The sequence below is a fragment of the Bos mutus genome, chromosome 4 (assembly GCF_027580195.1).
Source record: "Bos mutus isolate GX-2022 chromosome 4, NWIPB_WYAK_1.1, whole genome shotgun sequence".
NCBI classification, from domain to species: Eukaryota; Metazoa; Chordata; class Mammalia; order Artiodactyla; family Bovidae; genus Bos; species Bos mutus.
This window is the reverse complement of record NC_091620.1, coordinates 92,698,727-92,715,577: the sequence shown is the minus strand read 5'-3', so window position 1 is coordinate 92,715,577 and position 16,851 is coordinate 92,698,727. Positions and strand designations below refer to the sequence as shown.

The following is a 16,851-nucleotide window of genomic DNA, read 5'->3' as shown; positions in this document are numbered from 1 at the left end:
TAGCTCCACAGGTTATCTGCCAGCTCACTGTAATGCTTAGCCAAAAGTTAGCTGACTCACTGTCTCCTGCAAAGGTGAATTTAAGCTCACTACTTGGCATTTCTTTCCTTGAGGTTGTCTAATTACAAAGAGTTTGGCTACACATAATTTGTTGTCACATGTCTTTCTGGGCTGGAAATGTGTCCACAAATTCCTCCCTTGACCTCAAGAAGATGGCTACTGGAGGTGGGGTGGGGTGGTCATTACGCCTTACGTCATCACGTGCCGGGAGGGTGGGGCCTCAAGGGGAATATTGCGAAGGGCGGGGCCAAGTAGGATGAGGCGGGGCTACGAGGGGCGGGGCGGGGCCGGAGAGGGGTCGGGGGCGCTTCAGCTATTCAGCCGGTGCAAGCAGCAGCGGGAGGCATCGCAGGGCGAGTCCACTTGATGCTAGGTTCTGAGAGCGTGACTGGGACCACCGGCTCAGACCAGAGGTAGCCGCATAGCCGAGCGGAAGCTGGTGGCACCCGTAGCGGCGGCCGGAGTCCGAGCTCCGCAGGCGGGAAGCACCCGGGATCGGGGAAGTCCCGGGAGCAGCGCAGCGCGGCGGCGCCTCCCTCACCCAAGGGGCCGCAGCGACGGTCACGGGGCACGCCGCCACAGCGAGCGACCCAGGCCGGGATTTCAAACAGGCAGCCCAGGCTCCTCCTCCATCCGCGCCGCCTCACCTGCGGGCAGCGCGGCGCCGCCTCTGCTGGTAAAGACGGCACCTGCGCCTCCAGTCTCCCCGGTCTCCGCCCCTCGCCCCCCGGTGCCAGGCCGGGGCCGCGCACCTGGACGTGCGGGGCTGCAGAAGCCGCGCGGCTTCTGGGGTGCTGTGTCTCCGCCATCGCCCCGGGAGGGCACAGGTGGAGCAGCCACAACTAAGTGGAACCCCGTCCCGGTTGCCGCCGGGTCCCGGGGACAGGGCCGTCCGCGCCCGGGAGGAGCCGCAGCCAGCCAGGCACCATGAACAGCAGCAGCGCTAATATCACCTACGCCAGTCGTAAGCGGCGGAAGCCGGTGCAGAAAACGTGAGTCTCCGGAGCCTGTCCTCTGTGCTGTGGAGGGTGGGCGCTCAGGCGCGGGACACTGCCGCACCCCGCCCCCAAATCCCCGAGGCCGGGGGATTATGTCCCTTCCCTTTGCAGTCTGTGGAATCGAGATCTGGAGGCCGGTCGAGAAACCCAGGCCTTGGATTTTTCCGTGATTAATGATTGCATTTTAAAAATTGTGCCCCCGTTCTCTGTGCCCCCCACCCCTTCTCCAGAGCACCCATTCACACTTCCAGCCATTTGCAGCGCTGTTCACTGTGCTGTGGTCCTAATTTGTTGACAGCTCTCCTCTGCCCTGTGGGGCTGGTGGATTAGTTAACCTAAGCCCGTCTTGAAATCCCCTTTCACATTTAATATCCTCCTCTGTTAGGTTAGAGGACGGTCACCGTTCTTACTCCTGGTAGGGCGAGATGCTTTAAATAGCTAAACACGTGCTGTGCGCAAGAAAGGGGCTGAGTGCCTCTGAAGGTATTTTTTTGGTTCCCCGAAACTGGCTTTCTGTTATACTCTTATTTACTTATTTGGCAGTAATTTTGTAGCGCTCAGCGTGAACATATCAATAAAATGTATAGAGGTGGTAGCAGCTTTGAGAGAGTGTAGTAGCCAGGATACAGTAGAAGATTTGTATTTTAAGTCATCTTTTGGGGGAGATTTATCACTTTGGAGGTGGTTTTAGGGTCTGCAAATGATTTGGAGATGGAATTATTGAAACAGACGTTTTCATTCTTAGCATCATTCTCTTAATTCCCTTTTCCCTCTACTTCAAAGTTTAGTCAATTCTGATAAAGTACGAACTTAGGTTTGTTTGTTTTCGTAGGATATTTGTGTGATTATGGCAAATACTTTAATTTTTTTCAGAAAAAAGAAAAATCCATGCTTAACACAGAATTACTTTTGCGAGTTGGCAATGTTCATGTGTTTATTCCTAATTATTATCCTTGAGTTATTTTACTTCACATTTTTCAAACTTTCATAAACAATTTTAAGAACACTTTAAACGGTTACTCAGAACAAATCAGAAGTGTGCATGTGGCTTAAGACTAAATTTAGGTCACTAATCCAAACCAGAAAAATAGCAGTTTAAGATTAATATTAAAGACCAGTTTAAAGGTTTCAGTATTCTGGAGTTTTAATTTCCTTTTAGAATTTCAGTGATTGCAGTCCTTCAGATCTAGACTTGGCATCAACAGAGGATATTCATCTATAAATTGATTAAAATTTGGAAGACTTATCCTGCAGCGTGGTTGACGTTAGGAATACTGTCAAGTCAGCAGTTTTTGTCTTGGCAATTCTGTTGACATTGGTTTACAATACTTGTGTTTTATAGAATTGTTTCTTATAAAAAATGTGCTTGTCTAATTTGACTTTGTCTTTGATGGTTATTTAAAATTGAAAGGCATCACAGACACCTCTGTGTATTTTAGTTAATACAATAGTACACTTGACATAATGTATAATATATACATATGTATATCATAGGTTTTATTTGTATAGTTAGAAAACCTGAGAATTGGTAAGTTATTGCATTTCAGGAAGTATGTTACACAGGACCTAGGTGACTTCAATGAAATGCTTTAATTTTTGTATTCATTTTAAAGTTTAAGATTTTGGGCTTCTTGTTAACATTTTATTAAAGATTTTCCCTTTAAATATATTATTGCACATTTTTTTTAAGGATGTACCTTTTATTATTTGATCTTAGCACTTAAATATGCTTTCTAAGACTTTAATATATTTGTGTTTAATATCTCCTGTAATACAACCAAAGTATTTCCACATTTACCCTTATTTTATTTAGTTAGTAGAGATGTTTATCACATCTTTACTGAGCATCATGCATGGCTTCTAATTCCACAAATGCCTTAAAATGTCACTGCTCCATAAGAAAAGCCTAGTGCTGAAATTTACAGAATCACGGGAAGTTGTTCATAAATTGTTTTTAACTGAATGAAAAATGATGAACTTAAAATGCAGTTAGAGTCCATTTCAAGAATGGAGCCATAAACCCAGTATTTTAATGTTTTTTAAGTTAAATTACTAGTTTATAACTAATAGACAGTCTAATATGGTGGCATATTGTCAGAAAAATTCACTTGAGCTGAAAATGATATTAAGATATGTTTAACTTTGACCCTGTAAGTGAGCCACTGTATTTTACTTAGAAGAAAATACATTGTAGCATAATCATAGAACTATTAATAAAATGACCATTTAAATACAGAATTCTACAAAATTTTGGAATCAAATGGGTGACATCATTTTAACCTGAAGATCTCCCCGTCTTCCATGGTATTTATTAAGCAAGATAAACTCCCCCTAGTGGTGAAGTCCAGCATTCAAAATCATCATTATTGATAGTACAAAATGATTTTAAACGTGTTCAGTTTAATCCCACTGAAGTATCTTGTACATAGTAGACACTCAATAAATGTTTCCTTTCTTTTTGGGGTAATGAAGGGTAGAAAATTAAAGGACCTGAAGCAGCCCTGAATCCAATCTACGTTCCTAAAGAGATTTTCAAAGATGTCTTAGGAATAGGTTCTACTCTGTTTCCTTAAATGTTCCTTAAAATAAGCCTGCTCCAAAAAAAAAAAAAAAACCTTATATTTAAGAAAAAGCAGTGTTTTTACTTAAACCCTCTTCTTTTATCAGTTTTTTTCTTTGGTGGTGAAAGACCTGTTATTAATTTCTTTAATTACTTTACATCATGAAGATAGATGAAAAACACAGTACTGAATTAGAGTCTGGATTCCCGCCCCCTGCCAATGAAAATAACTTTGGATGTGTTTTTGTAGTTTTTAAGCTTTATTAACACATAAAAAGTTTTAGTGGTACTTCAGTTTACCGTTTCTGCAGAAAATTAGTGCTGAATGTTGGCAAATAATAGGTGTTGAGTAAATAAAATCTACACCTGAAAATGATATCAACAGTAGTGATGATCAAACCAGCTATCATGAAGTGTCAGAATTAGAAATAACTCTCAGCCTTTAGGTGACCCTTTAACTTTGGTAACACACTAATAACAGTAATAGGAAAGCAGTGTCTTCCTTGCTGTTTTTATGAAATTGCTATTCCTTCTATCTAAACTAAATGAATCTCAGTTATATTGATGCCTACTTAGTTGAATAAAATTTTGCAATGTTTTCTTGAAAATGTTTGATATAAATGTACTATGATACAATTACCTAAGTAGCTTCTAAAAAAAAAAAGGTCTTGTTAGTTACATACTTCTTCACTGTTGTTTTTCTTTCAAATAGCTTCCTTCAGATAGTTTACACGTAGTGGCTATAGAGGCTCTTACATGTTAGAACTCTGAAATAAATGAGTGAAAGTGATTAGCTATAGGTAACCTATTAAAGGAGAAGGAAATGGCAACCCACTCCTGTATTCTTGCCCAGAGAATCCTGTGGACAGAGACGCCTGGTGGGCTGCTGTCCATAGGGTCGCACAGACTTGGACACGACTGAAGCGACTTAGCATGCATGCATGCATTGGAGAAGGAAATGGCAACCTACTCCAGTGTTCTTGCCTGGAGAATCCCAGGGACGGAGGAGCCTGGTGGGCTGCCGTGTATGGGGTCACACAGTTGGAGACGACTGAAGTGACTTAGCAGCAGCAGCAGCAACCTATTCAAAATAAATGATGAAAAGAGGAAACAGTGAGATATAGATTGAAAAACACTAGTTCTAAACTAAAAGGTGCAGTCTGGTTTCCTTGCTTTGGTTGGTCTGGGCAAGTGATTGATCAATAAGGCAGGGCAGTCCATACCTACACTGCCACTCTTACAACTAAAATTAGCAGGAGAAAAGTGTTTTATAATCTGTAGAGGCTGCTAATGATAGAGATGAAACAGAAACTCTTAAATTTCATTCTTAAATACTTTTAGCCTACACGGTCACAGAATAACCGTTTCTCCTGTGCAACAGTAAGAGGCAGTCTACGAATATGTTCTCAATTGTGGGTGATGACATGCGGTACTCCACTAGTGAAAAACTTAACATAGTATTGCTTATTGATGCGCATAATTAAGACAGTTACTTAGAAATTAATACCATGCAAGTCTTTGACACCAGTACCTTTCTATTTCTATGCTTCTTTTAAAATGGATTTTTTTGCATACTGGTTTAATGTAACAAAAAACTACTCTTTGTTAGTGTTCACTGTGACACAGGCATGCACAGTGCTCTGCAGACATCATTTTATTTCATTTTTATAGTAGTACTATGAAAAGTTTTTATTATTATTTCAGTTTCCTCTGTAGGGACCTAAGGTTCAGATTCAGAGTTGTTAGGTAGTAAATGAAAAGCTGAGTTTGAATATCAGATTCCAGGTCTTTTGGCTCCAAAGCTTGTGTTTGTTCCAGCTTCACAATACTGTCCAGGTGAATATGTTCAGTGATGCGTATGGTTCACCCGTATATGGAGATTTCCTTATAATGCTCACTGTTTTTTCTCGAATAGTGTTCTGAAATAAATTATTCAACATTGCCCCTACCTGATGGTGTGCTTGTTTCACTCCATATGTGCATTCATGCCCTGCCTTCTTAGGTTCCCTTCCTTCTATTTGCATAGAGGCACTACCAGCCTTACCTCCTGCAAAACACTGTTTTCAGTGGCAGCAGAGTAGTCCCTTCTGCTAATGTTTTGTAATTTGAGGCAAAAATTTTTTCTTTCCAGTCTTTAAATACTTCAAGTAGTACTTTAAAGAATATCCTTGAGTTTTGTGAATTTCTGTATGAATTTTTAGTTCATTCCTTTGGGGAAAATTCCTGTAAGTGGAAATTTAGGGTACAAAGATATGATGTAATTTTAAGGTTGAGCCAGATATTATGCTCTGAAACATACTGTCAGATTACCAAAAAAAATTATTTTCCTATTGGTAGTCTGTAGGAGAGCCTATATCCTTGCATTTTTGCTTTATAAAAATTGTCAACTTCATAGGCAAAAAAGATGGGGTAAGCACTTGAACTTCTATGTTGAGATTGTATGTGTGGAATAATAGTATGTTTGCAGATTTTTCTATTAGAGATGTCCTTTACATACTAGTTTTCTTTGTCTTATGTTTTTCAGTTTGCTCTTTTACCTTATTTTAATGAAATACCATTTTGAAAAGTATTCATTTTAAACAACACATGTATATTAAGAAGTCAAAAATACATGTATAATGTCAAGTTTGGCATACTAAGCATTATCTGATGATCTTTTATTGTGATAGTTATGGTTATCAATGCTATTTAATCTCTTCTTCATCCTCCCAATATAGTTTTATCACAATTTTGTATTCAACTCACTTGCAGTGTTCCATTATTTTTTAAACCACATATATTGTTTACTGCTGAGTTAAGTGATACACTCTGATTACATTTTCCTTTCTGTTCTCCATTGTCATCGATTTCTTTGTTTACCTATTTTTCATCTTCATATTGTTTATATCTGTGTTTACATCTGGGTTTAGCTATGTCTTTGCTTTATCCAAGACAGATTTTGTGTTTCTGTCTCTGATTTCGTTGTTTGGCATGGTTTTCTGGAAGAGAAGAATAGCTGCAGAAAGCCATATACTCAGCCATCATGGAACTGGAGCGATTTACGTATCTCTTAAGACCTGATTGAGAAGCCACATCTCCATGAAACCTTCCCCATTTATTCTACCTATAGCTGAATCTTACCTTCCTTAACTTTCCAGCATAACTTTTAAGGCACCTACATTTTTGAGCAATACATTATGTTTGATTTTTGCCGTGTTATAGAGTGCATCTTCTCCTAGTAAGAAAGACAAGCTCTGTAAAGATAGGTGTCTTTCCTTTGTCTTTGTAGCAACTAGAGCTTCTTAGTACCATGCACATAGTAGATATCTGAGACTATTTGTTAATTTAACAATTGCTCACCACTTAAAATTTTTCATGTTTTAGTGCTTTATATATGGTAGATGTATTATATATGGGTTCCAAGGAAAATACATAGAAAAAAGTGCATATTCAAAACAGAAGAGGCTAAAGGGATCATCCTTAATTTTTTTTTTTTTTTTCCTTTTAGGATTTTGGAAGTAACAGTGGTTTCCAGGGCATATTTCATGTTCTGGTTTTCATTGTGAAAGTCTTGTGCTAAAGATTACATGCTGTTTGTACCTTATCACTGCTCCTTAAGCATAGCAGAAGCAGGAAAGGGAAGAAGCCATCATAGCTATAGAGTAGAAACAGGAGAGTAACTGAGAAATTCAGACTCCTTACAAGTAACTGCCAGTCAGAATGCTCAGAAGTTTTTATAGACCTTTTTTGCCTCACATAGGGAAGTAGATACCCAGCTGTATTGAGCTTAATGTGAAATCTGACTTTATTCATGTCATAGATTCCCCTCTCCAGTATCACATTAGGCATATAATTTATGATGGTCAATATTCAGCATTTAGAGATAAATAAGTATGAACTAAAGCCATAGGAAGGACATGAAGAATGAATGTGTTTGGAGCTGGGCTTAATGGGATATGGTAGAGAGATTTATCGAGAAGTACTTCAATATCCTAGCTGTTGGAATGAGAGTCATACTGTTGTAGATGCAGAGAAGGGGTGCTCAGAATTCTGAAAAACATGAACTTGAGGACATTCAGGTACAGAGACTGGAAATAAACAAATTATTGGTAAGTAGCTTGAAGCAGTGAGAGTAGATTAAATCATCCACAGGAAAAAGCTGATAGAGCAGACTCAGTCCTGTGATAGGTAATCTCCGTTAGAAAATGTCACCTTAATCTCATAGGATTACTGAAACAGTCTTTGGATGTCATTTTGAGGTTTTATGGTAAATGTCACATAAAAATATGAACATCTACGATTACAGTACTTTATGGTTAAACTGGGTCCTTATATTTTTTAACTGTGTTTCAAATACTGAGCACAAATTATGAGCCTAAGAGACAGTTTAGCTCGGGATATTAAAAAGGCTTTACAAGGAGCATGCTAGCTGGCGTTGGACATACCATTGGGCCTGTTACACCAGTACTTACGGCACGCATGGCTTCTAAAGCAAAGCATGGCATGCAGTCAGCTGAAGGCTTGCTTTCACAACAGTTTTGGTTTACAGGTTGGGACAAGATTTTTGTGGTTAAGGCTTAAAAAAATAATAAATTGACTCCTTTACATGATCACCATCTACCGTCTCTCAGAAGATGCCTGAATTAAAAATATCTCAAATCCAATCTTTTGGAGACATTTATTTATATTTCAAATGTTAGCCTTTTGTTTAAATAGATGGTTGGCAGTATGTTTTGGCATAGGTTTGAAGAGAATACAGAAGTAATACTTGCATAACTCAAGTCAAGTGTGATTGATGTAGAATTACTCTCTCTTTTTACTGTTTGGTGCATCTTAAATAGATCTGGATAAGGGTGAAGTATTTTCACAAAATAGTTGTGAATATTTCTCACAAAATCAGTAAAAAGGTACGTCAGATCTATTCCTTCAGCTTTAACAACAGTGGGTCTCAAATGCCAAGTCCAGTAGGTACTTCTCCGCCCTGGCTTTCCTTAGTAACTTTGTGCATTTGACTTTGTTCTGTGACCTGCAAAATATTCTCCCCTGGTTCTTTTCCTGTCTGCCTTATTGATTCTTCTCTGTCCTCATTTTGCCCATTGCCCTTCCTCATCTTTATACCTAAATGTTGACATCACTGAGGTCTATCCTTGAGTATCTTCTCTCTGTTTGGCGTACCTTCCATTAGAAAATATAGTTGTTATCCTGAGCTCCAAATCCCAGTCATTTGTGACCTCTCCTCACCAAATTTTTTTTTTTCCCCGTTACTCCCTATACCTAGGAAGTCAGCAAGTCAGTTTGGTTGAGTGATCATTTGAGTCTGGCTTCGTATGAGCTTTGTGGTGGATTCAAAGTGCTGTTAAAAAAATCGCAAGCCAGGCCATCCTTACTACCCCACAGTCACTCCTTTTGGTCAGGCTCCAGTCATTTCCTTTCTGGACTCTTCTGATCAGCAGCCATCAGTTGAGAGTCCTCTTTGTGTCAAGTACTATGCTGGGCATTGGAGATATAAAACGATGAAGTTTACATCGTAATAAGAGTAACACATAAGTATATGCAATATAGGTTGCATAACACTTAGGCAATTTGATCTTCTGCTAAATATCCCAGTACGTGCATAATAATACATTAGTACTTGGACAGTTTGCAGTGCATAAAGAAATAGTCTCTGCTAGTGCAGACCTGACTTCTGCAAAGAGCCAGTACTAGACTCTAGGCAGCAATATCACATATAGAAGCACCGCTGAACCTCTTTCGCCGACTGTTCTGTTATTTCTTTCTGTGTCTTAGCAGCTTGTCTTGCTTCAGTGTTTGTGTTACTGTCTTTTCCTCAGTGTTTTATAATCATTACTGGAAAGCTCCCAAGAGCACACAACTGGATTTTATTTTCAGTTGTGGGAAATGCCATCATCCCAGAATCCTCCCTCGTGGAATGGCTATTGAAGGCATTTGCATAAGATGCACATGGTACCTAGTCGGATGGGAGGAATCCAGTAGGAGTGGGTCAGGGAAGACAACAAACACGATCTAATTGAGCAACACTGTGAAGCTGCTGTGACAGAACACAGGGATGCTGGGGAGTAACATGTATGAGAACAACTGAGTGCGTATTGGTGACTTAAGTCCTGTCTTTGCTCTGGAGAATAACAGGCAAGGAAGGTTTTGCCTGGGGGATCAGAGACCGGAGGAAGAGTTCGGGGCCATAGAAAGATCAAGAGGGGGTTTCGTTTGTTAGGTTAAGGAATGTGGACTGTGCAGAGCTGCTGAGTGGTTTGGATCAGAGGAGTGACAGATTTATGTTTGAGAAAGGAGGACTGGCTGTGCTGTGATCTGCCCTGCATCCCATCCCCTCCATCACCAGAGTCAGGGCAGCCCAAGACTGGTCATGCAAACCCCAGCTGAGAGCTGAAGCTGACTTCCCGATACCAAGGGCCAACTTCATACCATTTCTGTGGGGAAACCTGCTGTTTCCTCTTCAAGAACTTTTTTTTCATCAGATGCCCACATGGCTCACTCCTTCACTATATCCTTGTCTGTGCTAAACCATCGCATCAAGAGACCTTCCTTGCTGATCAAAACCAGCACCACATCACTCCTTACTTCCTTATCTTGCTTTATTTTTCTTCTCAACACTCACCAGCCTGGGAAGTTATATGCTTATTTGTTTCTTTCTTCATTTGTGTATTTCTGGATCCTCCCATCGGAATGTAAGCTTCCAGAGAACAGGGGCTTTAGTATGTTTTGTTCACTGCTTAGTGTTCTGGGTGTGGCATGTGGTGGGTAGTCAATATTGTTGAAGGGAGTTGGCCCTAACCCGCTTCCCCGTCTCTCTCTTGCACTCTGAGCTTCTCGGATAGTTCCTCTCACTGTTCACCTTTTCTCACTTGTGCCGCCTCCTGAAATCCTGTTCACCTTTCAAGGTTCAGCTCATATACCACCTTTTGTATAAAAATGCTTTTTCAAGCAATTGCTCACTGTCCTCAGCTCCTGTAACACTCTTTGAGTATAGAGGAGAAGAATGTTTTCTGGGACTGCCCAGGACATAATAGGTGCAAACAAATATTTAACAGGTGATTGGTTGGTAGAGAATTATTCAATGGGGTGGACACGCATTATAAGTAAAAGTTGAAATTTAGTTGATTAATTGGAGAAATGCAATAACTAGATGTGACTTGAGTTTCATTTTACATGTGATTAGGGAAAATAGCTAGAGAGAGAGTCTCCAGTTTCGACTAGGTATGGAGTAATGCACAGAGTCTGGAGGAAAGTATTTAGGACTTATTTTGTATCCATGTACTTTACCAATTTCATACTCTTATTTTTTGTAGGAATGACATGAACTATAACAGAAACAAAAAGAAATAGACAAGTTCTGAAGAAATTACCCATTAGGGACAGTGTAAAAAATATGCTGAATTTTCGTATTGCTTTCTATCATATTCTTGCATGAAGTATTACTTCTTTAAAAAAAGTATTACTTCTTCATGTTACTTCATGTAACATTGAAACCATGCTATCTATAAATGTTTTGATTGAATCAAATTAATAGCATTATACTCAAGCAAATTTATACTTTTTAAAATACTATAATTTGAATCATCAAAAATACTTTGTCTTCTCCAGTAAAACTGGAGGAAGAAGTCTTCATCTTAAGAATGCTCTTAATATTCTTTATATTTTCTGGTAAATGGAAGGATGCAGAGACATGATCTAAAAATGACTTTGTTTTTTAAATATCTTCTCTATATTTTAATATTGGGTATCTGATGATCTGTAAATTCACTTTTATGGATTTCTATTATGAAATCCTGGGTAAGGCCTTTGTGTGAAGTTCAGTTTCTCATTTCTGAACTCAAGTTCTACTCCTACCCATCAGTATCTTTTCTCTCAGATGAAAAGATTTTCTAATTGAGACACAAATTATGTCATAAAGATATAAAATTTGCCAGTAATTGCAGGTAAGAAATTAACCTCTAATATTTGTCGGTCAACAAATACTAATAAGTGAGGTCAAATTTTTCTTGCCTTAATATTGGAGGACTCCATTAGATGGCTGGAGAACTCTGTGGAGATGCAGGAATGGGCTTTGAGAGGTTCTCACGGTCAGGATGAAAAGTGTTTAATACAGGAAGCTGAGGGTGATGAAGAAACAGCTTTGTATTTAAGGTCATTTCTGTTTATCTACAACCTAAATGATGCCAAGATGATTCTTGTGAAAGATAGCAAAGGAGGCATAATTTTACCTAACTTATGGAGATTTCTTTCTTCCCCCTAGCAACGGCTGTGTTTGAGGCAGAAAGAAACCTAGTAGATTTTTCGATTGGGAACCATATTCCACAGATGTATGAGGTGTGGAAGAGGTACTTGCGTTTTCCTGTGATGGGTTCATAGTTTTTAATAAAACATTACAAAAGAGTTTACCTATTATCTTGTTTTTCTTAATTAAGATGTGAAAGAAGCATTTTGGAAAAAAATTTATATAAACTTGCAGTAGGTTTTAGATGTTTTGTTAGAAAAATAGTTGAGATGTTATAATGCGATAAAAATGTTTGCTCTCTAGATCGTCGTGTATTTTACGGAATTCTGTTTGTTTTTCAGTGTCAAGCCAGTCCCAGCTGAAGGAATCAAATCGAATCCTTCAAAGAGGCATAGAGACCGACTTAATACAGAACTGGACCGTCTGGCCAGCCTGCTGCCTTTCCCACCAGATGTTATTAACAAGCTGGACAAACTTTCTGTTCTTAGGCTCAGTGTCAGTTATCTCAGAGCCAAGAGCTTCTTTGATGGTAAGACAGAAGGGTTTAATTTTTCTATAATCGCTTACCAAGTATTTATCTTGCTTATGGCTGTTACCACTTCTGTGTTGAAAACTGAAAAAATTAGCCTTATGTGAAAAAGTTTTGTTTATTGCTGTTGAATAAAACTTAGGTAGCAAAGCCTAATTTTTAATATTTCTAAAAATCAGTTTTCCCGATTTCTTCATCAAACAGATGCTGCCACTTAAAGGATACATATGTCATTCTTTGAAAATTATAACACATGTGAAGTATGACACTTTCCAGTTCTTCTCCTTCCAACTCAAAATTTTAAAGTCTTTTTTTTAATGGAAAGAATGAGACATATTAACTACGATGATATATTTTTGCTGGGTTTCCTTCACTGTGTTTCACAGATATATCATTTCGTTTGTCCTTGGAAAGTTATGTATAGTTCTGCTGCTTTATAATTAACTATATGTTTACTCCAGGAAAATGTAATTAAAATATCTTCTTCCACCGGGAAGAGCATTTCGTTATTGGAGGCAGTGGGCTTGGCTTTCAGTCCCCAGTGTGCCACTGACAACTATTTTACTTTAATCTTTTAGCATCGCTTGACTCAGCTGAAAGCAAGGGATTTGAACTAGGTAATCTTTGTTAATCGCACAGTCTATCGTAGTCATAAAGTATTCTAAATGGAAGTTTTGGTTTGAAAATAATGTTTCAGTATGTCTCTTCATGCAAAACAATTCCTCGATTTCTCTTTTGTCTGTCTTCTCTTTTTCTGTTTATATGTCAGAGTTTTTAGAAACTGTTCAGTCTTTTAAATGTATCTTGCCATTTGACCAACAGCAGTAGAGAATTAATGATAAAATCTCAACGACTTATGTCAGTGCTTCTTAACCTTTAACGTGCTCACAATCACATAGGGACCTTGATAAGATGAAGATGCCTATTCCGTAGGTTTCGCTGTCGTCAGAGATTTTGCACTTCTTACAGACGGTCAGATGATGCTAACGCCCTTGACACAGTTACAGATGCTTGAATTTGCAGTTTGTGTGCAGAATATCACAGGACAGTTATTTCCCTGTAGGTTTGTGTTTAGATGGTTTGCTGTGTTTAGTCTGAGCATCTGTTTTATTTATAGGTTTGTTTGCCTGCCATATGTTGTTTATTTTGGGTTAAAAAACTATATAGTTCAGTAATTGCGAATCTGAGCAGTATACACTGATTTCAGGATGATAACTTCAGGGAGGGTTGTATATTTAAAGGTTCATAGTAGATACTTAACATTTTCTCTGTTCTGTATAAAAAGGTCTTTGAATTTTCCAGACCCTTCATCTTTGGGGTGAGTTATGAAATATTGAGTGGTGTGTGTGTATCAGCTGTACAGTCATTTTGTGACAGGAGCTAGAAACTAACTTTCCAGATTCCCTCTGTTGTTTTTGCAGACCACATCTCAGTTACTTCTGTCTTCTGGGAACCATATATATAGCAAAATCCTGAGGACTTTTCCCTCGGTCTGTGATTCTCAAACTATTAGTCCCCAGATGGTCAGCATTAGTTGTCCGCTGGGCATTTCTAACAGATCTTGAGCCTTACTGAGCACATTGGAATCAAATACTCTAGTGTGGTGGCAAGTTTGGGAGCCCTTGTTGTCGACTGTAACCTCAAGGGCACTCCCAGCTTCTTGGGATGCAGTCCTGACCTTCAGCATCTCTTCACACACGGTGCTGTCAGACCTGTGATGGGGCTTCTGTGACACGTACAGTGTGGTCTCTGCCCTTAGAGAGTTTATAGTCTAGAAACAAGGAGGCATTCCTTCACTCTGATAAAGATGTACTAACATGATCATTTTGCCTTTTTGTTTCCTGCTCCTCTCTCATGGGAAATCAGCTTATATGTTAAAAAGAGGGGGAAAAAAATATGTAGGATTTTCCTGTTTAGAAGCAGTGGGGCAGAAATGAAGCTGCTTAGAGGAATAGCCAGTGTGCCATTTAAGTACTAATATACTAATACATACTGTGTGAGGCTGTCTTTCTGTCTCTGTATGTGTATGTGTTTATGCTTACACATATACATATACACATTAATATATGCATATTTAATTAAAACTATATATACATATTTTTTCATGATTGGATGTGTATCCTGTTCAATCCCCCAAGTAAAAGAATTTCCAAAATCTACCTTATAAAGAATGTCGTAGTTTAGCAAGGCTCCTTATGGAATTGTTACTTGTCAAAAAGGGTTTTCTGGGCTCTTCACTAATGAGTTTATGTTTTATTCTGGCTGAGTGTGTTTGACAGTAGGCTCTTATTACCCTCTTAGCGTCATTCCTTCATCAATCAAAGTATCTTTCATTTGAGGTCCTTTGAATTACTGGTTTTTATACTTAAGTGTGCCTCAGCATAACTTGGAAAGCTTGTTAAATGCACATTCTAGGATGTGACCTTTCTTTTGCTGATTCTGAGTAGGCTTATTCAGAACCCAGGAATCTGTATTTTTATAAGCAATCTAGATAAGTTTAGGACAATGATTTAATCTGATTTTACGCCCTGTGTTACTTAAATTTTTTTTTTTTTGCCTTTAGAAAGACAAACCCAGATGTAGACAGTTTTAGAAAGACTTATGTGTGTTTGCTTGAGGCTCAGTGGAATGTGTACTCTAAGCAGGTATTGTAGGGTTGTTCAGTACAGGAACAGAGTTAGGTGGAAGGTGAGCGAAATAATCAGTGAAAAAGCCCAAAGTCTGCCCCAGACCACCACTGGTCTAGGAAGGCAATGCAGTTTTGAAAGCACACAGCGAATACAATTTTCAGGTGATCGTTATGATCTAAACAGATACTAAGTGCAAACAGGGAAACGTGGAGCATGAGGACAGTGATTAGGATTTCTGTGTGTGCTGAAAACCACTCTCCCACTGTTAGGGAAAGAGTAGAGCGAAGGGAAGCTCTAAGTGAATAACAGGATGCAAACAGGGGGTGTGCTAATTCCTGCGGAAAGAACAATATAAACGAGTAATCATACAATCTTGTTAGAAAGGAAACTCAAGTTCTACTGTAACAATAGATATTTTTCCAAGAAAATACATCTATTTATTGCAAGTTTAAATAATCCAACTTGGATGGGATCTTCTTAAACTGTGAAGCCATGACTCTATTGCTATGACTGTCTGAAAAGCAGCACTTAAGTTTCAAGTACAACATTAATCTTGATCCATTTTTTAATTAATCAGAACATTCTGAACTATAACTTTAGAGTACTTGAACAAAACTCAGTCATTGTGGTAAAGTTAGAAGGTGTTTCTGTACCATTATGAAACTAAAATGGTTTTTAAATACATTTTGTAATTCAAGATTGTGCTTTATTTATTCTAAATACTGTGCTAAATTCATGAAGAAGAAAAAAAGGGGGGAAAAGGCTTTTCTGCCCTCTAATAGATCAAGATCAAGTGTCTTATAAACTGTGACAAATACAGTATGTGAAATCCTTTAAAAATGTGCATGTGAAATCCTTTAAAAATGTGCATATGAAATGTTTTTAATGCAACAGTTAGGGAGTATTTTCCAGGGAGGGAAAAGGATTAGAAGCTTGTTAGTTTTGGTTTCAACTAAGGAAATAATGGAGGAAGTCCTTGTATGTTTAATCCTTGAAAACTCTTGAACTACAGGTATTATAGATAGTAAAGCCCAGGGAATTTTCAGTTTGTAATTTCTACTTATTTTATAGATAAAGTAATCATTACAGCATTTTCATTTTCACAATACAATGCTTTATGGTTTTTTGGGTGCATTTAAACATGCCGCATATTGCCTATTTTTTTCACTAGAATAGAAGCTCCTGGAGAATATTGTGTCTATTGTTACACCTGAAACACTGGGGACAGTGCCTGCCCCAGAGAGGGCACTCAGAAAGCCTATTTAACACATCTGAAAAACAATGTAAAATTCATGTTGAAATTCTGAATTATATACTTTATATGAAATGTGTCTCTGGGGCTTGGTTTATGATGTTACTATTGTGCAATTTCCAGATAATCTCTCTGTGAATAGCCACTTACAATGATCATGATTGGTTCTACCAATTATTTTATTTTCTTATTTCAGAATCTACAGATGCAGGGGATGCTTGTTTTAAGGAGCTAGAGCAGTAACAGGTTTTGACATGGTCTTTCATCAGTTGGCTGAATCATATAGTGAGATATGTGGAAGTACGAAGGACCCAGTCTGCTTTGACCTGGCTTCTCACCGCCCTTTCGCACGGCTCTCCCTGCAGCCCTTTGCGTTCGTGGCTTCTCTGCCTTCACGTTGTGTTTATTATCTTGCCCCTGGGCCAGGGTCCTTTTCTTCCCTTTTGGCTGTCCCTGCTGCACTTCCCAGTAGTCTGCCAGTGTATTTTTAAGTTTTGTCAGCGCCGATGGGATGTACAAATAGGACTCTGAACTTAAAAGGAAAAAGCACTCTCTTTGTACATTCAATAGATGAAAAATGCCAGAGTAT

At 38.7% G+C, this 16,851-nt stretch overlaps 1 protein-coding gene across 1 annotated transcript in view; it reads left to right on the top strand.

Moving 5' to 3' along the window:
• The first annotated feature begins 363 nt into the window (after nucleotides 1-363).
• Nucleotides 364-16,851, top strand: part of AHR (aryl hydrocarbon receptor) — a 52,550-nt gene continuing 36,062 nt past the window's right edge. The window contains exons 1-2 of the mRNA XM_005892993.3: nucleotides 364-1,052; nucleotides 12,193-12,380. Of these exons, the coding sequence (XP_005893055.3) occupies nucleotides 988-1,052; nucleotides 12,193-12,380 (253 nt within the window). The 5' untranslated portion in view covers nucleotides 364-987. The remainder of the gene's footprint in view (nucleotides 1,053-12,192; nucleotides 12,381-16,851) is intronic.